The sequence below is a fragment of the Microcaecilia unicolor genome, chromosome 11 (assembly GCF_901765095.1).
Source record: "Microcaecilia unicolor chromosome 11, aMicUni1.1, whole genome shotgun sequence".
NCBI classification, from domain to species: Eukaryota; Metazoa; Chordata; class Amphibia; order Gymnophiona; family Siphonopidae; genus Microcaecilia; species Microcaecilia unicolor.
The window spans coordinates 196,610,689-196,630,014 of NC_044041.1; the positions used below are offsets into that span (position 1 = coordinate 196,610,689).

The following is a 19,326-nucleotide window of genomic DNA, read 5'->3' on the forward strand; positions in this document are numbered from 1 at the left end:
CAAGCAATTGGCTGCTCAAGGTGGAACCGAGCGATCCCATTTGCGGTGAAGGTCATTCGGAGGCGGGATTAAGTGGGGGGCGGGGAATTGGGAAGAAGGTGGAAATGCAGAACGAGGGGGAGGGGGAGATCGTTTAGCCACACAGCTGATGTGACGTCACTTCAGCTGTGTGGCTAGAGATTATCTCTACAGTCCAAGGAGAACTACCGTTACAGGTAAGCAACTATTTTTTTTTTATTGATATCAATAGAAATCAAAGAAAATAAAACATGGAAAAGAAAATCAGATGATACCTTTTTTATTGGACATAACTTAATACGTAACATAATAATACATTATGTCCAATAAAAAAGGTATCATCTGATTTTCTTTTCCATGTTTTATTTTCTTTGATTTCTATTGATTACCCATATCGTTGCAAACAACTGCCCCATCCCTAAGACAAGGGACTTCAGGTCCCACCACTGCTTCAGGACATAAGTTCAAAATCAGAACTGGCCAAAAAAGTCTCCTTCCTGGAATTGGGTCACTTGGCAGCTCTGTGCTACCTGTAAGGAAGCAAGAAAGACTTCCTTGAACTGTACAAATATATGGCTCAAAACCTGACTGCTGTGCTGCAGTTTCACTCCTCAGGTATCAATAGAAATCAAATAAAATAAAACATGGAAAAGAAAATAAGATGATACCTTTTTTATTGGACATAACTTAATACGTAACATAATACATTAGGTCCAATAAAAAAGGTATCATCTTATTTTCTTTTCCATGTTTTATTTTGTTTGATTTCTATTGATAACCTTAAGAGTGGACTAACACGGCTACCACACTCCTCTTTTTTTATTGACGAATCCTGCAGAAAACCGGAAATTTGACGTCATCGTTCTATTTTTTTTTTTTTTGCTGTTTTAAGTTTCACGGATAGGGCCAACAAGGAGGTTTAATATTACGCCTCCTCGGATAGGGCAGATGCACGGGGGCGTGGCGAGCAGCTGTCATCATCACGTCGGGAGACGTGGGAGCCCTGTTGCCGCGGCAACCGCCTGTAAACGGAAGTGCATGGGGCCTACTGTGAGGCCCTCCTGCTCAGCGTAGAGGACGTACGGGAGCTGGGGCTGCTTTCTCTCTCATAGCACCGGGTGAACCGTGATGGTGCAGTAACGAGCTAAATTTTTACCTGTACTTCTGTAAACGCACGGATGCAGCCACCTCCGGGTGCATGTGGCCTGGTTGCACTTGTGTGGGGTTTTTTTGGGCAGCTTTTCCTGTTCTTTATTTGGGGGCTGAAGAAGCTCAAGACTAACAGCGCCTGATTTGCCTCCACGTTATTATGCGCTGAAGGGCTCGAGCACAGGTCGCAAATTGTACTGAAATGTATTTAAATGAATGTTAATGAGGTCAGTAAGTATTTTATTTTTTGTTACATTTGTACCCCGCACTTTCCCACTCATGGCAGGCTCAATGCAGCTTACATGGGGCAATGGAGGGTTAAGTGACTTGCCCAGAGTCACAAGGAGCTGCCTGTGCCTGAAGTGGGAATCGAACTCAGTTCCCCAGGATCAAAGTCCACTGCACTAACCACTAGGCTACTCCTCCACTCATTCCACCAATAAGAGCCAACCTCATCAGTGATGTCACAATGGCTTAAAGTCCATTGCACTAACCACTAGGCTACGCCTCCACTCATTCCACCAGTAAGAGCCAACCTCATCAGTGATGTCACAATGGCTTAAAGTCCATTGCACTAACCACTAGGCTACGCTTCCACTCATTCCACCAGTAAGAGCCAACCTCATCAGTGATGTCACAATGGCTTAAAGTCCATTGCACTAACCACTAGGCTACGCCTCCACTCATTCCACCAGTAACAGCCAACCTCATCAGTGATGTCACAATGGCTTGATTGCCCTTCCCCAGGATCAAAGTCCACTGCACTAACCACTAGGCTACGCCTCCACTCATTCCACCAATAAGAGCCAACCTCATCAGTGATGTCACAATGGCTTCATTGCCTGATACACTTCTGATATTGTGATGGGGAAAGGGAAATGGGACTTGATAACCACCTTTCTGAGGTTTTTTTGCAACTACATTCAACGCGGTTTACATGGTATATTCAGGTACTTATTTGTACCTGGCCCAATGGAGGGTTAAGTGACTTGCCCAGAGTCACAAGGAGCTGCCTGTGCCTGAGGTGGGAATCAAACTCAGTTCCTCAGTTCCCCAGATGACCAATGTCCACCACCCTAACCACTAGGCCACTCCTCCACTCCGGCTCAACAAGACTTACCATAATAATCAATAATAGGATTTCTAACATACCGCTCGTCACTTGATATTCTGACTGTTTTCTTGTTTACTGAATTGAATATATCCACTATGTTTCACTTGTTCTATATGCAATTAATTGTGTATCTACTCTTGAATGAAGCTTGACGTGATGTAATACTGTAAGGGACTAGTGCTGGGCAGACTTATACGGTCTGTGCCGGGGCTGGTGGTTGGGTGGCGGGGATAGTGCTGGGCAGACTTATACGGTCTGTGCCAGAGCCGATGGTGGGAGGCAGGGATAGTGCTGGGCAGACTTATAGGGTCTGTGCCAGAGCCGGTGGTTGGGAGGCGGGATTGGTGGTCGGGCGGCGGGGATAGTGCTGGGCAGACTTATAGGGTCTGTGCCAGAGCCGATGGTGGGAGGCAGGGATAGTGCTGGGCAGACTTATAGGGTCTGTGCCAGAGCCAGTGGTTGGGAGGCGGGGTTGGTGGTTGGGAGGCGGGGATAGGGCTGGCCAGACTTATACGGTCTGTGCACTGAAGAGGACAGTACAAATAAAAAAGTAGCACATATGAATTTATCTTCTTGGGCAGACTGGATGGACCGTGCAGGTCTTTTTCTGCCGTCATCTACTATGTTACTATGTTACATTGAGCCTGCAAATAGGTGGGAAAATGTGGGATATAAATGCAACAAATAAATTCCTTCCTAATTGCACAGATGAACTATAATGCGGAAAATGTAACTCTAGGTCAGGGGCAGGTAGAAATTTTTTCAGATTTGTTGTCGGCTTTCCATATTGAACTGTAGGTTTTGGTTTTGTCTTTTGGTGTAAGCAGAAGGAAACCCATACACGTTTATTATTATTATTATTATTATTTGCTACATTTGTATCCCACATTTTCCACCCTTTGCAGGCTCATTGTGGCTTACATATAACTGTTAACGGCGTTAGTCGATTACGGTCTGAACAAATACATGGTATGAATGAATACAAAGTGATATTGTGGTATAATGAGGTATATGTATGGTAGGAAACAGCTGGGGGGAACTTAGAGAGGGAAAGGGGGAAGAAGAGTCAGGTAATGTCCGTTACGGTCTTTGGTTATGTTGTGTCTCGGGTGACCAGGTATATTTATGTTGGGTCGTTGGGGTATGCTCTTCTGAAAAGGTCTGTCTTTAGTGATTTCTGGAAATTTAGGTGGTCGAGCGTAGTTTTTACTGCTTTTGGCAGTGCATTCCATAGTTGTGTGCTTAGGTAGGAAAAGCTGGTTGCATAGGGGGATTTGTATTTAAGACCTTTGCTGCTTGGGTAGTGGAGGTTTAGGTATGATCGTGCAGATTTTGTAGTGTTTCTGATTGGCAGGTCGATGAGGTCTGTCATGTATCTCGGTGCCTCGCCGTAAATAATTTTATGAACAGTCGTGCAGATTTTGAAAGTGATGCGTTCTTTAATTGGTAACCAATGCAGTTTTTCTCTGAGTAGTTTGGCACTGTCAAAACGTTTTTTTTTCCAAATATAAGCCTGGCTGCTGTGTTTTGGGCGGTTTGGAGTTTCTTTATGATTTCATTTATGGAGATGAAAACGGTAACGGAGTTCAAACATGCATGGGATATGCATAGAGGAATCCTGTGCAGAAGGAATGGATCCTCAGAAGCTTAGCCAAAATTGGGTGGCGGAGCAGGTGGGGGGGAAGAGGGGGTGGTGGTTGGGAAGCAAGGATAGGGGAGGGCAGACTTATACGGTCTGTACCAGAGCCGGTGATGGGAGGCGGGACTGGTGGTTGGGAGGCGGGAAATACTGCTGGGCAGACTTATATGGTCTGTGACCTGAAAAGGACAGGTACAAATTCAATTCAAGGTAAGGTATACACATATGAGTTTGTCTTGGGCAGACTGGATGGACCATGCAGGTCTTTTTCTGCCGTCATCTACTATGTTACTATCCCGCATTGCAGTAATCTGCGTGGCTTAGTACCATGGACTGTACCAGGTTATGAATGATTTCCCTCTGGAAGAATGGTTTTATGCGTTTGAGTTTCCACACTGAGAAAAACATTTTCTTTACAGTGGATTTCCCTTGGGTCTCTAGCGATAGGTTGCGGTCAATTGTTACTCCGAGAATTTTCAGGCTGTCTGAGACAGGGAGGGTGTATCCTCGGGTGTTAATGTTTGTGGCTTGGTATGTATTGTAGCGGGATGAGATGATGAGACAGTGTTTTTTTTTTTCTGTATTGAGTTTTAGTTGGAATGCATTTGCCCAGGAATTCATGATGTTTAAGCGCAGATAGTGAGAAACAAATGTGTGAGTCCGAGCAAAACCGAAAATGAAAACATATGTCGTGTTATAAACAGTCCCCAGATAACCTGAGAACTTATACAACTTATACAGATTTGGTGAAACAGATCTTAATTAATTTATTATTATTATTATTATTTATTGCATTTGTATCCCACATTTTCCCACCTCTTTGCAGGCTCAATGTGGCTTACAATACATCATGGATAGTGGAAATAAGAAGAAAATAGACATTTGGTATTACAGAAGGATTTTGGGTTGCATGGTAATGGAATACATGATAGTAATATAACAGAAGGCATTATTAAACATTTCTGGATATATTTATTATTTCAAAATACACCTTTGCAAAGATAGTTGCCTCTAAAAGCAAGAGGCACATCCCTCCTTAATGTTAACAGGTTTTATACCCTTTCTTTTTAGTACATTAAGTATCTGCCCCTAAGTTTCTCATTGAATAATGATCACATTTACCAACCCCTAATACATCATTGTTAATTATCATATGACAGTCCTCTAAACATTTTCCATCACCCTAGTAGCTGAGTCCCAACCATTGTTAGTTCTGCTTGGTCTGCATTTTTTTGTATCTTTAAACCTTTATGCAGTGGCGTAGGAAAGGGTGGGGCGGTCCGCCCCGGGTGCACACCGCTGGGGGGGTGTCGGCTCCGCTGGTTCCCTGCTCTCTCTGCCCCGGAACAGGTTACAAAATAATGCAAAACGCCTTAATGTGTTTTTGCAGTAGTCCATTCTCACGTGCTAACTGGTCATTAAGGACTTAACACCTTTTAGTGAAAGGGGCCCTTAGTAAATAGCAGAGCTGCCAAGTTACCCATTTCCAGGATGGCACTTGAGGGCGGGACACAGGGAGGGAAGGCCCGAAGGGAGGCGATCTGCCGCTGCGCTTTCACACGGAGGTGAGGCGCTGTGAATGCAGGGGGCCCGTTGGCGGACGGATGGGGGCTGTTGACGGAGCTGAGGGCGGGTGGGTGAGACCGGGAACTGCGGCGCTGGGCCCTCCCTTGGAGGCCTGGGGAATTTTCTCCCCCCTGCCCCTACCCCCTCTTGGCGACCCTTCTCATTAGTAGTGCTGGCTTTGACAGGCCTGGTTTTTAATTTATAGTTCAAAGCAAAATGATATTTGTAGTCCATTATTCTACCCAACACTGCTGGTTCCATAATGCATGAGGCTTAGGGATGACTGAAATGCCAAACTGGCCTAAAATCTCTCTTTAGGAACTGGGTACCTTGGCAGCTCCGAAATAGGCCCTGAAATGGGAAAACCATTATTACTGCTTTTGGGTACTTCGTGATATCAATCTGAGCTATGAATTAGTGGACGGACTTTACTGGTCTTATACTGATTATAGTGATAAGCCTATTCTCCCCAGCACCCTTCCCCACAGCTGTGTAAGTCTAAAACATAAAAGCTATTTTAAATTTTTTTTTTAATTCTCGTGGTAACGAAAGTATTGTGTTAGTGTCTTATTCAGGTCATTCTTAAAGGGGAAGATGTCCTAGAACAACTGTATCATATCAGTCTGCTCCTCCAACATGCCAGTCTGCGCTTCTAATGCTTCGTCACTGGACTATAGCTTCAGAAAAATACATGAGGGATATTCTGGAAAACTATATACAGGTATGGAAAAGGCGGTGTAAAGCAAATGTTCTGAGGAGAATCACAATGTGAATAATGTCTAAAATATTCAGAATATTATGTATTGTGTGTGCATACCTTTTACATATTAGTTAATGTGTGTGTTAACTGTAAGGCACAGCCAGTGGCGTAGGAAGGGGGGGGGCGGGGGGGCGGTCCGCCCCGGGTGCACGCTGCTGGGGGGTGTCGGCTCCGCGCTGGTGCACTGCCCTCTCTGCCCCGGAACAGGTTACTTCCTGTTCCGGGACAGAGAGAGCAGTGAATCAGCGTGGAGCCGAGACACCCCAGCAACGTGCAGTCGGGGCGGATCGGCCCTCCCGCCCGTCCCTCGCCGCAGGTATGTGCTCCGGGAGGGTGCGCTCCAGCGGGAGGAGGGTGCGCCATGCTGCACCCGGGGGGGGGGGGGGGGTGCGCAGCGGCGACCCGCCCCGGGTGTCAGCTCCCCTCACTACGGCTCTGGGCACAGCCCCTGTCCCACATTAGCTATGATCAAACTGGAACAGAGGCTGGCCAAGAGACACTCCAGTGCAGGAAGTGGTGCTTAAAAGATGCTTTATTTGTTTCTTGGAGAAAGGGCCCCGACACGGTCCGAGTTTCGGTGTAATCAAACGCCTGCCTCAGGGGGGTCACAATGATGCTCAAGAGGAAATAAAATAGCCCCAAAGGCTCCGTGCAAGGTAACGCTGTGTGTTCTGCATTCCTCCTGAGACCTTACCACCACCCATTGATCTAGCGATAAGGGCTCACGTGCTACAAGAGTGGTGACCGTTCGGTGCGTGCCAACTGCCGATTAACTTCGGAAACAGCGCGCGGTAGGAAATAAAAGAATTTGTCAAGGTGTTATGGGCATGAGCCAAGTCCAAAATTACTGCCAATTTGGAATATATTGCAGGGCGCTTGAGTGTGTCCCACAGTAAGGGAAAGGGAATGGGACTTATATACCGCCTTTCTGTGGTTTTTCCAACTACATTCAAAGCGATTTACATAGTATATTCAGGTACTTATTTTGTACCTGGGGCAATGGAGGGTTAAGTGACTTGCCCAGAGTCACAAGGAGCTGTGCCTGAAGTGGGAATCGAACTCAGTTCCTCAGTTCCCCAGGACCAAAGTCCACCACCCTAACCACTAGGCCACTCCTCCACTGTTGCTACTATTTGAGATTCTACATGGAATGTTGCTATTCCACTAGCAACATTCCATGTAGAAGTCGGCCCTTGCAGATCACCAATGTGGCCACGCAGGCTTCTGCTTCTGTGAGTCTGACGTCCTGCACGTTCGTGCAGGACGTCAGACTCACAGAAACAGAAGCCTGTGCAGCCTTCTACATGGAATGTTGCTAGTGGAATAGCAACATTCCATGTAGAATCTCCAATAGTAGCAACATTCCATGTAGAATCTCCAATAGTAGCAACATTCCATGTAGAATCTCCAATAGTATCTATTTTAGTTTTGTTACATTTGTACCCTGCGCTTTCCCACTCATGGCAGGCTCAATGCGGCTTACATGGGGCAATGGAGGGTTAAGTGACTTGCCCAGAGTCACAAGGAGCTGCCTGTGCCTGAGGTGGGAATCGAACTCAGTTCCTCAGGACCAAAGTCCACCACCCTAACCACTAGGCCACTCCTCCACCTCCATACGTTGCTTTTATGGCATTCGGTAGTGCATTCCAAAGTTGTGTACAGATGTAGGAAAAGCTAGATGCGTATACCGACTTGTATTTAAGTCCCTTACAGCTGGGATAACGGAGGTTCAAGAATGTGCGTGATAAACTTTTTATGTTTCTTGCTGGTAAGTCTATGAGATCTGACGTATATATCGGGGCTTGGCCATGAATGATTTTGTGAACCAGGGTACAGGTCTTGAATAAATACGATCTCTTAGTGGACGCCAGTGTAATTTTTCTCTGAGGGGTTTAGCGCATTCGTATTTTGCTTTTCCAAATATAAGTCTGGCTGCAGTGTTTTGGGCTGTTTGGAGTTTCTTAATAATTTGTACTTTACATCCGGTATAAATGGAATAACAATAGTCCAAATGGCTTAACACAAATGATTGCACCACTTTGCGGAATACCTCCCTTGGGAAGAAAGGTCTGATTCTTTTTAGTTTCCACATCGCATGGAACATTTTCTTTGAAACATTTTTCACGTGACTTTCTAGAGTAAGATTTCGATCAGTTACACAAATATTGTCACTTGTGTGACCGATTTGCTGTTCTGGGATAAAACAGCAGAGGTTTAACAGCGTTCATGCACGCGATCGCTGTAGCACAGTTTAACAACTCTAGCTGTGCGACAGTTACAAAATCTGATGCAATCCATAATACTATTAATGTCTGACTTGAGAGTTTTAGTTGTTGAAGATGTAAATAAGATATTGGGTGACTGTTTGAACTTTTGTCTGTGCAAATGAGTTGCCAGGTCTATTAATAGCCAGCAAGAAAGTGGCCCGCAAAATGCAGAACTTGAACAGAATGTGCATCTGAACCTTAGCGTCTGAGCTTTCTTCAGTCTAGGTTTTAGGTTTATACCAAACAGTAAAAGATTTGCTACCAAAACTCTGTAAATATGTTGGCAGTCTGCTAGTGGGGGTCCCTAGGATGGGGCTGTCGTATATGGGGCTTGGGTGCCCGTTTCTTAATATAAAATGAGCACAAAGATGAGTAGTATAAAATATTGAGTGCAGTGGAACAGGTGGACGTGAAGCGTCTGTTCACGCTTTCTAAAAATACTAGGACTAGGGGGCATGCGATGAAACTACAGTGTAGTAAATTTAAAACAAATCGGAGAAAATGTTTCTTCACCCAATGCATAATTAAACTCTGGAATTCGTTGCTGGAGAACGTGGTGAAGGCGGTTAGCTTAGCAGAGTTTAAAAAGGGGTTAGACAGTTTCCTAAAGGACAAGTCCATGAACCACTACTAAATGGACTTGGGAAAAATCCACAATTCCAGGAATAACATGTATAGAATGTTTGTACGTTTGGGAAGCTCACCAGGTGCCCTTGGCCTGGATTGGCCGCTTTCGTGGACAGGATGCTGGGCTCGATGGACCCTTGGTCTTTTCCCAGTGTGGCATTACTTATGTACTTAGTTAAGGCCGATTTACTTCACTGACACGAAACCAATACATTTCCTTGTTCTGTTTTGTGTCTATGGGAAAATGAGTTTTTCATGTGTAGAGATAATACTTCTGACATGTTCCTACTGTCTTAAGAATGTTTGGATAGGAAAGAGACAAAAAAAATTGCAGTGTTACTACCCTTCCTCACCAAACGAAGGTCTGTCTGTCCTAATAGGATTTAATACAAAGCTGAAAAGGGATGAGCTTATCTGGCCAGCTGAAATAGAATGGTAGCCTGTCAAACTGATCAATTTATTGCAGAGCACACATTAAACGTGGCACGGGTGTGTACAGTGAAAATATGTTTTTTTACGTCAAGGGGGCGCCATTGCATTAGGATTGTAGTTTGAATTTACTCAATTAACTTGTCTACCATTCTCATACTGTAGAGGTGTCTTAAATTACCTGATTAGGTTTGATTTACTTACAGTTGGGTTTACGCTTTCCTGACACTCCTAATCCGGGCATTAATGGGCCGTGTGCTGCTGGTCCTGTGCATTCATAAGCCCCGAATTGGTTAATCCAATTGGTAGATACCTGGAATTTCCAAATAACCCTCATTAGGAAGGTAAAACCAGATGTAGCACTGAAAAGTGTTACCAGTGTTGCATGCTAACTGACCCAATGTTTAAACTGGTAGAATATACTTTAATGGATTGTTTCTTCAGTGAGGAGCAGAAAATGGCCCGTATGTACTCGCAATCATTTTTAATTTACTCAAAACCAGGACATGGACTTGGGATGTGATTTACTTTTGTTCAGTAAAGTCGATGAGTATTTTCTACAAACAATCATCTCAACATTCTACATCTATGAAACCTTGTTCTAAGCTCCACTACTGGTATTCAAAGCAATTTAAGCGGGCAAGAGTCTCTCCTGCCCATTTAAATTGCTTCCCGCCGCCTAAGTGGAGATATTCAGCTGCACAACTGGATAGTGCCTCTAAGAGGCATATTTTCAAAGCACTTAGCCTTCCAAAGTTGGAACTTTGGAAGGCTAAGTGCTTTAAAAATATGCCTCCTTGGTATCCCCACAGACCACCCAAGCAAAAGGTGAGCAGGTGAGGGGCAGCACTGGGGAAGAGCCCCAGGTTATGTGGGTGCCGGCAACATTCAGTGCCGGCATCTGCATTGTTAAGCGGCTTAATTTAGGACAACTCAAAAACTGTCCCTAATAAGGCTGCTTAGCTATGCAGGTGCCGGCACTGAATATTGGGCTGGCAACTACATAACTCAAGCCCCCAATCGTCTCCTGCCTTCTTTCTAGCACGTGTCATGACCCGTCCCCTCCACAAGAACCCCCCCCCCCCAGTTGTGCATGTAGGCCCCTGGGCCTACCTGTATCCATGGTGGTCCAGTGGGGTCATGAGTGTAGCCCCCTCGCTCTTCCCCATGTGGCACCTCTCTAAAATGGCTGCCGCAACCTCTTGCGGCAGTTTGTGGTACTACACAAAGTACCGCCAGCTCCTGCGAGAAGTCACAGCAGCCATTTTAGAGAGGCACCGCAAGGAGTGAGGGGGCTGTGCTTCTGGACCACAGCGATAAAGGTAGGCCTGGGAGGAAGCCTACCTGCACAGCTGGGGGGGGGGGGGGAAGAGGGGACATTACCAGGGGGGGGGGGCATTGTCAGGGGGTGTGGGACTCGGGGGCTCTTTTTTTTTTTCTTTATCCAAAAACAAAGTTATGTGGGCCCGACCCAATATTCAGCTGGAGCCGCATAACTCTTATGCAGACCCCAGCTGAATACTGGCCAGGCTGGCATAAGTTCCTGCGCCTGGCCCATCCAAAATTATCTCCCGATAAAGTGTGAAAACTCCTAAAAATGCCACATAATTTGCATTTTTGTGTGGTAACATCCCACAAATTTTCATGCATTGTAGTAAAAGAGCCCCTTAATTGCTAGGATAGTAATAAGGAATGTAGTATGAACAGCCAGAGTGAGGTTGTAGGAGCAGAAAAGGTTATGCAAGTGTGACCCACCTTGAGGTTGTGGTAGCCCCCATGAAATCAAGGCAAAGCCACTATAATTAAAAGTACAGGGACAGCACAATGGCTTTGTGGCAATGCTGGGTTTTGAGTCTGGCTTATGCTCCTTGGGCCGGCCATCGAAGGCTGGAGATGCTGCACAGGCTTCTAGGGGACAAATTCCTCCTATCAGTACCCTTCTCCACCACCGCCAACTCCAGACTCCGCCCCTTCTGCCTCGTCTCTCCCTATGCTTGGAATAAACCAGGGGCGTATCTGAGGTTCGGCGGTAGGGGGGGCAGGGGCTAGAGTGAGGGGGCACATTATAGCCCCCCCCTACCGCGTCAGACTCCATCCAACTGGATCTAAAGATGCATGCAGCTTTCATGGCGCGCTGCACGACGAGGATGAAAAAGTTAAAGATCGCGGCTGGGCTGGCGGGGGGTTGGGGTCCCCCGCCAGCTGAAGCAATATTTTAAAAAGCCGGAGGAAGCGGACCTCGGGGTAGGTGACGGCGGTAGGCGAGGGAGGGAGGGTTAACGGCGGTAGGGGGGTCCGGGGCAAAATCTGCGGGGGCCCAGGCCCCTGTGGCCCCACGCAGATACGCCCCTGGAATAAACTTCCCGAACCCATACACTACGCGCCGTCCCTGCACATCTTCGAATCCTTACTCAAAACCCACCTCTTCACTGTAGCTTTCGGTACTTAACCACTTACCTCTATCCAGGTAACCTACACTCCCCCATTTGATTGACGGCTCACCTGTCCTTTAGATTGTAAGCTCTTTTGAGCAGGGACTGTCCTTCCTCGTTTAAATTGTACAGCGCTGCGTAACCCTAGTAGCGCTTTAGAAATGTTAAGAAGTAGTAGCAGATAGTTGGGGAACATTTGTAATTCCTCCTAATTTTCTGTAAGCCACATTGTGCCTGCATGTGTGGGAAAATGTGGGATATAAATGAACCATAAATAAACAAACATGCAATGGGTTTCATAGAGCGGCATAATCGAAAGGGACGCCCAAGTTTTGCTGAGGACGTCCTCACAAAATGTCCCGGCGAAGGGGCGGGGAAACCCGTATTATCGAAACAAGATGGGCGTCCATCTTTCGTTTCGATAACACAGTCGGGGACGCCCAAATCTTGACATTTAGGTCATCCCTAGAGATGTTTGTCCCTAGACTTGGGCAGTTCTGATTTTCAGCGATAGTGGAAACTAAGGACGCCCATCTCAGAAACGACCAAATCCAAGCCCTTTGGTCGTAGGAGGAGCCAGCATTCGTAGTACACTGGTCCCCGTGACATGCCAGGACACCAGCCGGGCACCCTAGGGGGCACTGCAGTGGACTTCAGAAATTGCTTCCAGGTTCATAGCTCCCTTACCTTGTCTGCTGAGCCCCCCCCAAATCCCCCCCCCCAAACCCACTACCCATAACTGTACACCACTACCATAGCCCTTACAGGTGAAGGGGGGCACCTAGATGTGGGTACAGTGGATTTGTGGTGGGTTTTGAAGGGCTCGCTGTTTTCTCCACAAATGTAACAGGTGGGGGGGGGGGGGGGGTGGGTATGGGCCTGGGTCCGCCTGTCTGAAGTGCACTGCAGTACCCACTAAAATTGCTCCAGGGACATGCATGCGCTGTCATGGACCTGAGTATGACATCTGAGGCTGGCACAACATATTTTGAAAGATGTTTTTTGAGAGTGGGAGGGGGTTGGTGACACTGGGGGAGTAACGGGAAGTCATCCCCGATTCTCTCCGGTGGTCATCTGGTCATTTCGGGCACCTTTTTGTGCCTTAGTCGTAAGAAAAACAGGTCCGTGAGAAAACGTCCAAGTGTTCATCAGGGACGTCCTTGTTTTTTTCGATTATGGGTCAAGGACGTCCAAGAGTTAGGCGCGCCCAAGTCCCGCCTTCGCTATGCCTCCGACATGCCCCCGGGAGCTTTGGTTGTCCCCGTGACAGAAAGCAGTTGGGGTCGCCCAAAATTGGCTTTCGATTGTGCCGATTTGGGCGACCCTGTGAGAAGGACGCCCATCTTCCGATTTGTGTCGAAAGATGGGCGTCCTTCTCTTTCGAAAATGAGCCTGTATAGTGAGCCACGGTCTGGACCGTTTCTGTGACGACTGAATAGACAAAAGGATGGAGTTAAATACATGTCTTTTTTTTGTTGTTTATGGTTTAGGATTTGCAGTTACAGCTAAAAGCACGTCATCTATTCCAACAAAATATCAGACAATACGTGTCCCCAACTCAGAAAAGAAAGGATTTAATTCTCAAGCACAAAGATTTCAATATGATCTTACTGAGGTAAGGCAGATCTCCTAAAATGTTTTCAGTTTCATCACTTTATCCATCTTGTGCAAAGAATTATGATTGTTGTGCTGGTTTATTTGATTATGTAGAAATAAGAGTTAAACAAACTGAAGGTAATTTTTTTTTTCTTGGACTAACAATATATCTTTGACCAGTTTTCAAGACTAAGGAGGCTAGGGCTTTTCAGCTTGGAGAAGAGACGGCTGAGTGGAGACATGATAGAGGTATATAAAATAATGAGTGGAGTGGAACAGGTGGATGTGAAGCGTCTGTTCACGCTTTCCAAAAATACTAGGACTAGGGGGCATGCGATGAAACTACAGTGTAGTAAATTTAAAACAAATCGGAGAAAATGTTTCTTCACCCAACGCATAATTAAGCTCTGGAATTCGTTGCCGGAGAACGTGGTGAAGGCGGTTAGCTTAGCAGAGTTTAAAAAGGGGTTAGATGGTTTCCTAAAGGACAAGTCCATAAACCACTACTAAATGGACTTGGGAAAAATCCACAATTCCAGGAATAACATGTATAGAATGTTTGTACGTTTGGGAAGCTCGCCAGGTGCCCTTGGCCTGGATTGGCTGCTGTCATGGACAGGATGCTGGGCTCGACGGACCTTTGGTCTTTTCCCAGTGTGGCATTACTTATGTACCGCAGAGAAAAGAATATTTACCGTCCGTTAAGGGTGTCACAGGTAACGCAGAAGCACTTAACGCTCTCTGAAGGTGACGTAGCTTGATATGTGCAATCTGATGCAACTTGCAGTTCCGTCCCATACCTTCCCTTTCCCCACTCTGCAGTTAATGAATGAGTTGTCATGTGCTAACTTTTTTTTACTGTGGTCATGCGTGAACAGCGGAGGCTGATCCATGTGTTCCTAAGCACTGGAAAGATATAGAGAGCCTTCTGGTTTGGTGTGGCATAATCCAAAGTATAGAACAGGAAAAGTTCTCTACGATGACGAATCACAGAAGGCAAAAGTAGAGACTAATAGACGATTCAACACTGGAGACGTGAGTCCAACAGTCTTTATTATATCAAAGATAACGACCTGACACAGCCCGTGTTTCGACGCTAAAAAGCATCTGCATCAGGGGTCAATAAATACACCAAGTAGTGAATGCAAAACGAAGAGTCCTACTTGTATGTGTGTTGTGTGTTGTGTTTTTAAACCCATTATGTTCTTATTCGTGGCTTGCAGTGCTACGTGATCAGTGAGCTGATAACACACATACAAGTAGGACTCTTCGTTTTGCATTCACTACTTGGTGTATTTATTGACCCCTGATGCAGACGCTTTTTAGCGTCGAAACACGGCCTGTGTCGGGTCGTTATCTTTGATATAATAAAGACTGTTGGACTCACGTCTCCAGTGGTGAATCGTCTATTAGTCTCTACTTGGTGTGGCATAAAGCATGCCAGGTAGCATTTCACTTGGAGGTGAATTACAGCTTACTCCCAAGTGAAAATGAATGCAGTCCCGCAGACGATCCCAACGTTGACCCAGTAAGTTTAGATGTTTGGTACGTTATGGCACGGGAATGCAAAATGTTTCGTCACCGCCAATCTATAATTATACAGAACACACATAATTAACTTTCTGATGTGGGTACATTCTGTATCAGCCCCCTTAGGGCCTCACCATATGGCAAAAGAATGAAATCTAAGAAAACGTAGGTATGACAGACTCTTAGGGTGTTGCCAGTGAAACTTAAATGAGTGCTACTGAAGAATTGATGGGTGTTTTTATTTTGACCTGTAACAAGCACCAGCAAGCCCAACAGTATAAGCTGTTGTGTTGGAAGCCATGTAAAAAGTATTTAGGGGTATATCAGTGATGAGAAGGGCGAGGCTTAAATCTAGGAGTAGGAAATGGGCTCTTATGAATTTCAAAATAATCCCGTTCCACCTCTTTAAAACTTATGGATTTAAGGGGCCCTTTTGCTAACGTTTGTTAAGCACATAAACAGCACTTCTCTGTGCAAGAGCCACGTTCTTCCTGCTGAGATCAGAAGGGGAGGAGGGGTCCAAGAAAGAAGGTGGTCCGCTTGCAGCTGCTACCCCAGAAGAACAGCAACCCTTTGCCCCTCCCCTTCCTCCACAAAACATTTGTAATTTAAAAGTGTTGTGAACATGGAAGGTAAAAGTGATTGCTCAAAATCAGTCAGTGAAGGGATTTATTTATTTTATTTTTGTTACATTTGTACCCCGCGCTTTCCCACTCATGGCAGGCTCAATGCGGAGGCAATGGAGGGTTAAGTGACTTGCCCAGAGTCACAAGGAGCTGCCTGTGCCGGGAATCGAACTCAGTTCCTCAGTTCCCCAGGACCAAAGTCCACCACCCTAACCACTAGACCACTCCTCCACTGTTGCTACTATTGGAGATTCTACATGGAATGTTGCTACTCTTTGAGATTCTACATGGAATGTTGCTATTCCACTAGCAACATTCCATGTAGAAGTCGGCCCTTGCAGATCACCAATGTGGCCGCGCAGGCTTCTGCTTTTGTGAGTCTGACGTCCTGCACGTACGTGCAGGACGTCAGACTCGCAGAAACAGAAGCCTGCACAGCCTTCTACATGGAATGTTGCTAGTGGAATAGCAACATTCCATGTAGAATCTCCAATAGTAGCAACATTCCATGTAGAATCTCCAATAGTATCTTTTATTTTTGTTACATTTGTACCCTGCGCTTTCCCATTCATGGCAGGCTCAATGCGGCTTACATGGGGCAATGGAGGGTTAAATGACTTGCCCAGAGTCACAAGGAGCTGCCTGTGCCTGAAGTGGGAATCAAACTCAGTTCCTCAATTCCCCAGGACCAAAGTCCACCACCCTAACCACTAGGCCACTCCTGTTTTTACACTCACCCCATTGTGAACGTAAGTACATTTGGGACACTGTGAGACTCGCCAGAACCCAGGCTGTGATCCGATAGCTGGAACAGATAAACGGTGAACTCAGGAAGAGGCTTGGCCAGAATAAATCTTAAGGTGCCGTTCATTCCAAATATCTGCTAATTGTCTCAATTAAAAATTGCTTTCACGTACTCGCTTTTTACTCAGAGAAAGTGGGTTGTGAAACCCAAACCAGAGTTGTTACTTGAGAACTTGCTAATGATGTTATGATCCAAGAGAACAAGGTGTGAATGTAGCCAGTTATTTTCCTAAACCAAGAGTTGTGAACGCTTCCCTCTCTCCTTCCAAAAGTATTATTAAAATGAGGGTGTGTGGCTAGGTAAGAATCCAGTATCAGAACAAGGCAGGGGCGTAGCCAGACAACAGATTTTGGGTGGGCCTAGGCAAGAGGTGGGTGGGCACCAAGTGTTCTACCTTCGCCCCCCCCCCCAAAAAAAAAAAAAATATCTCAGTTGGCGAGAAAACGCTTCTTTCCACCTTGGCAGTCTGCAGCAGGCATGCTCTGAAAACTGAGCATGTGCAGATGGAGGTATCGTAAAGAGTAGCGTTTTAGTTACCATCAGGGGGAAGTCCTCAGCTGGCGGAGCTTGAGATCCCCACCAGCTACCACTAAACGTGTGCTACTGTTGAGTGGGCCCGAGCCCTAAGTGGATGGGCCCTGGCCCACCCAGGCCCACCTGTGGCTACGCCGCTGGAACAAGGGGCCAGGGAAGGCTGGCTCCTATACATTTTCCAAATGTGTCATGACAACGCAGCTTTTAAAGTGTCCAGAACACTTTAAAAATGATTTAGTGATCGCAGTGATACTCTTTAGGCTGGGCATTTCCTGCTTATTAGTTAAGTGATGGGCCCAGTAATTGCCTTATTGCCTTGATGGTGACATTATGAGTTTCGTGGTAGAGTTCAGATTCTCTCATTGTGCAGAAGGAAGGTTCCTCTTCTTTGTTTGAAGTTTATATATAGAAACCCTCCCTGTTCTCTCCTGACAAGCCCTGAAGGAAATCCTGAGTCAGGCAGGGTGTGGGAAATGTACGTCATTTTCTGCCCACGTTGCGAATGGTTTCTCTCCCTGTATATTTGCATACCTTGCTGTGTGGTTTGATTTATGACTTTTCTTGTGACCGTGAAGCCTTTAGGTAGAAATGAAGCATAACCTCTCTTTTCAATCGCACACAGATAGCATTTGTCCTTTGGTTAGGGCCGCGTCCCTTTTCTTCACTTTCTTATCTTCTCATATGTGTTTCTGTTCATATGTGTCGAGGGCTGTCTCTACGGATGGATCTCGCTCAACCTTGGTAGGAGATTGTCTTACTGAGGTTCTAACTCTCCTACCAGATTTCAATCACCTCTGTCCATGAAACGTGGTGGGAGAGCAAAAATGTGCCCCCCCCCTTCCACACCTGCATGTTTTCAACTTATTGATTCTGTACTAAGCCCCTCCCCCAACCAGTTCTAGAATCATATTTTTGCTCCGTCCTTCCCCTACATCAGTCCAAAATTCTGGAATGTTCTGCCGAGACAGCTAGAAGAACTAGTCGGCCACCACCTGTTCAAAAAGTCTTTAAAAACATTCTTATTCGCCGAAGCTTATTCCAATGGCAACTCCTATGTTTAACCTCTCTCCCTTCCCGACTGTACATGGTTATCTGCCGGTTGCTTTGCCCCAATCTTTCACCCCGTGTTTTCCTCTGTTCCATTCCCTGCCTGTCTCATTCTGTAACTGAGTCATCTTTGCACTGTATTTTTTCCTCTTGAATTATTGTAAGCCACATTGCACCTGCTCCTGTGGGAAAATGTGGGGTACAAATCAGGGGCGTAGCCAGACAGCAGATTTTGGGTGGGCTTAGTCAAGAACTGGGTGGGCACCAAGTGTTCTCCTCCCCCCCACCCCCCACCCCCAATGTGATGAGGTCAGTATCAGCAGCTTAGGAAGCTTAGACTGCTGAAGTGGAGAGCAGTGTTTTCAGCACCATCAGGGGGAGGGTCTTCAGCTGGCGGAGCTTGGGATCCCTACTAGCTAGCACTAAATGGGTGGGCCTGAGCCCTAAATGGATGGGCCCCGGCCCATCCAGGCCCACCTGTGGCTACGCCACTGGTACAAATGCACCAAAATAAATAAATATTTTTATTTTAACAATTGAACAAAGACACTACTCTGTACCAAAACCCTCATCCACACCCTTGTCACCTCTCGTTTAGACTACTGCAATCTGCTTCTTGCTGGCCTCCCACTTAGTCACCTCTCCCCTCTCCAGTCGGTTCAAAACTCTGCTGCCCGTCTCATCTTCCGCCAGGGTCGCTTTACTCACACTACCCCTCTCCTCAAGACCCTTCACTGGCTCCCTATCCGTTTTCACATCCTGGTCAAGCTTCTTCTACTAACCTATAAATGTACTCACTCTGCTGCTCCCCAGTATCTCTCCACACTCGTCCTTCCCTACACCCCTTCCCGTGCACTCCGCTCCATGGATAAATCCTTCTTATCTGTTCCCTTCTCCATTACTGCCAACTCCAGACTTCGCGCCGTCCATCTCGCTGCACCCTACGCCTGGAATAGACTTCCTGAGCCCCTACGTCTTGCCCCATCCTTGGCCACCTTTAAATCTAGACTGAAAGCCACATTGCTTTTGACTCGTAACCACTTGTAACCACTCGCCTCCACCTACCCTCCTCTCTTCCTTCCCGTTCACATTAATTGATTTGATTTGCTTACTTTATTTTTTGTCTATTAGATTGTAAGCTCTTTGAGCAGGGACTGTCTTTCTTCTATGTTTGTGCAGTGCTGCGT

General features: G+C 46.2%; 1 protein-coding gene across 4 annotated transcripts in view; it reads left to right on the forward strand.

The window, feature by feature from the left end:
• The first annotated feature begins 130 nt into the window (after nt 1–130).
• STPG1 (sperm tail PG-rich repeat containing 1) overlaps nt 131–19,326 on the forward strand; it is a 41,452-nt gene continuing 22,256 nt past the window's right edge. The window contains exons 1-3 of one of the 4 annotated variants that reach the window (XM_030219721.1): nt 131–215; nt 6,050–6,207; nt 13,492–13,616. In XM_030219721.1, coding sequence (XP_030075581.1) covers nt 6,123–6,207; nt 13,492–13,616 — 210 coding nt within the window. In that variant the 5' untranslated portion in view covers nt 131–215; nt 6,050–6,122. Of the gene's footprint in view, nt 216–1,043; nt 1,395–6,049; nt 6,208–13,491; nt 13,617–19,326 lie in introns of those variants that run through there. The other 3 variants (XM_030219719.1, XM_030219720.1, XM_030219722.1) reach the window with 3 other exon arrangements.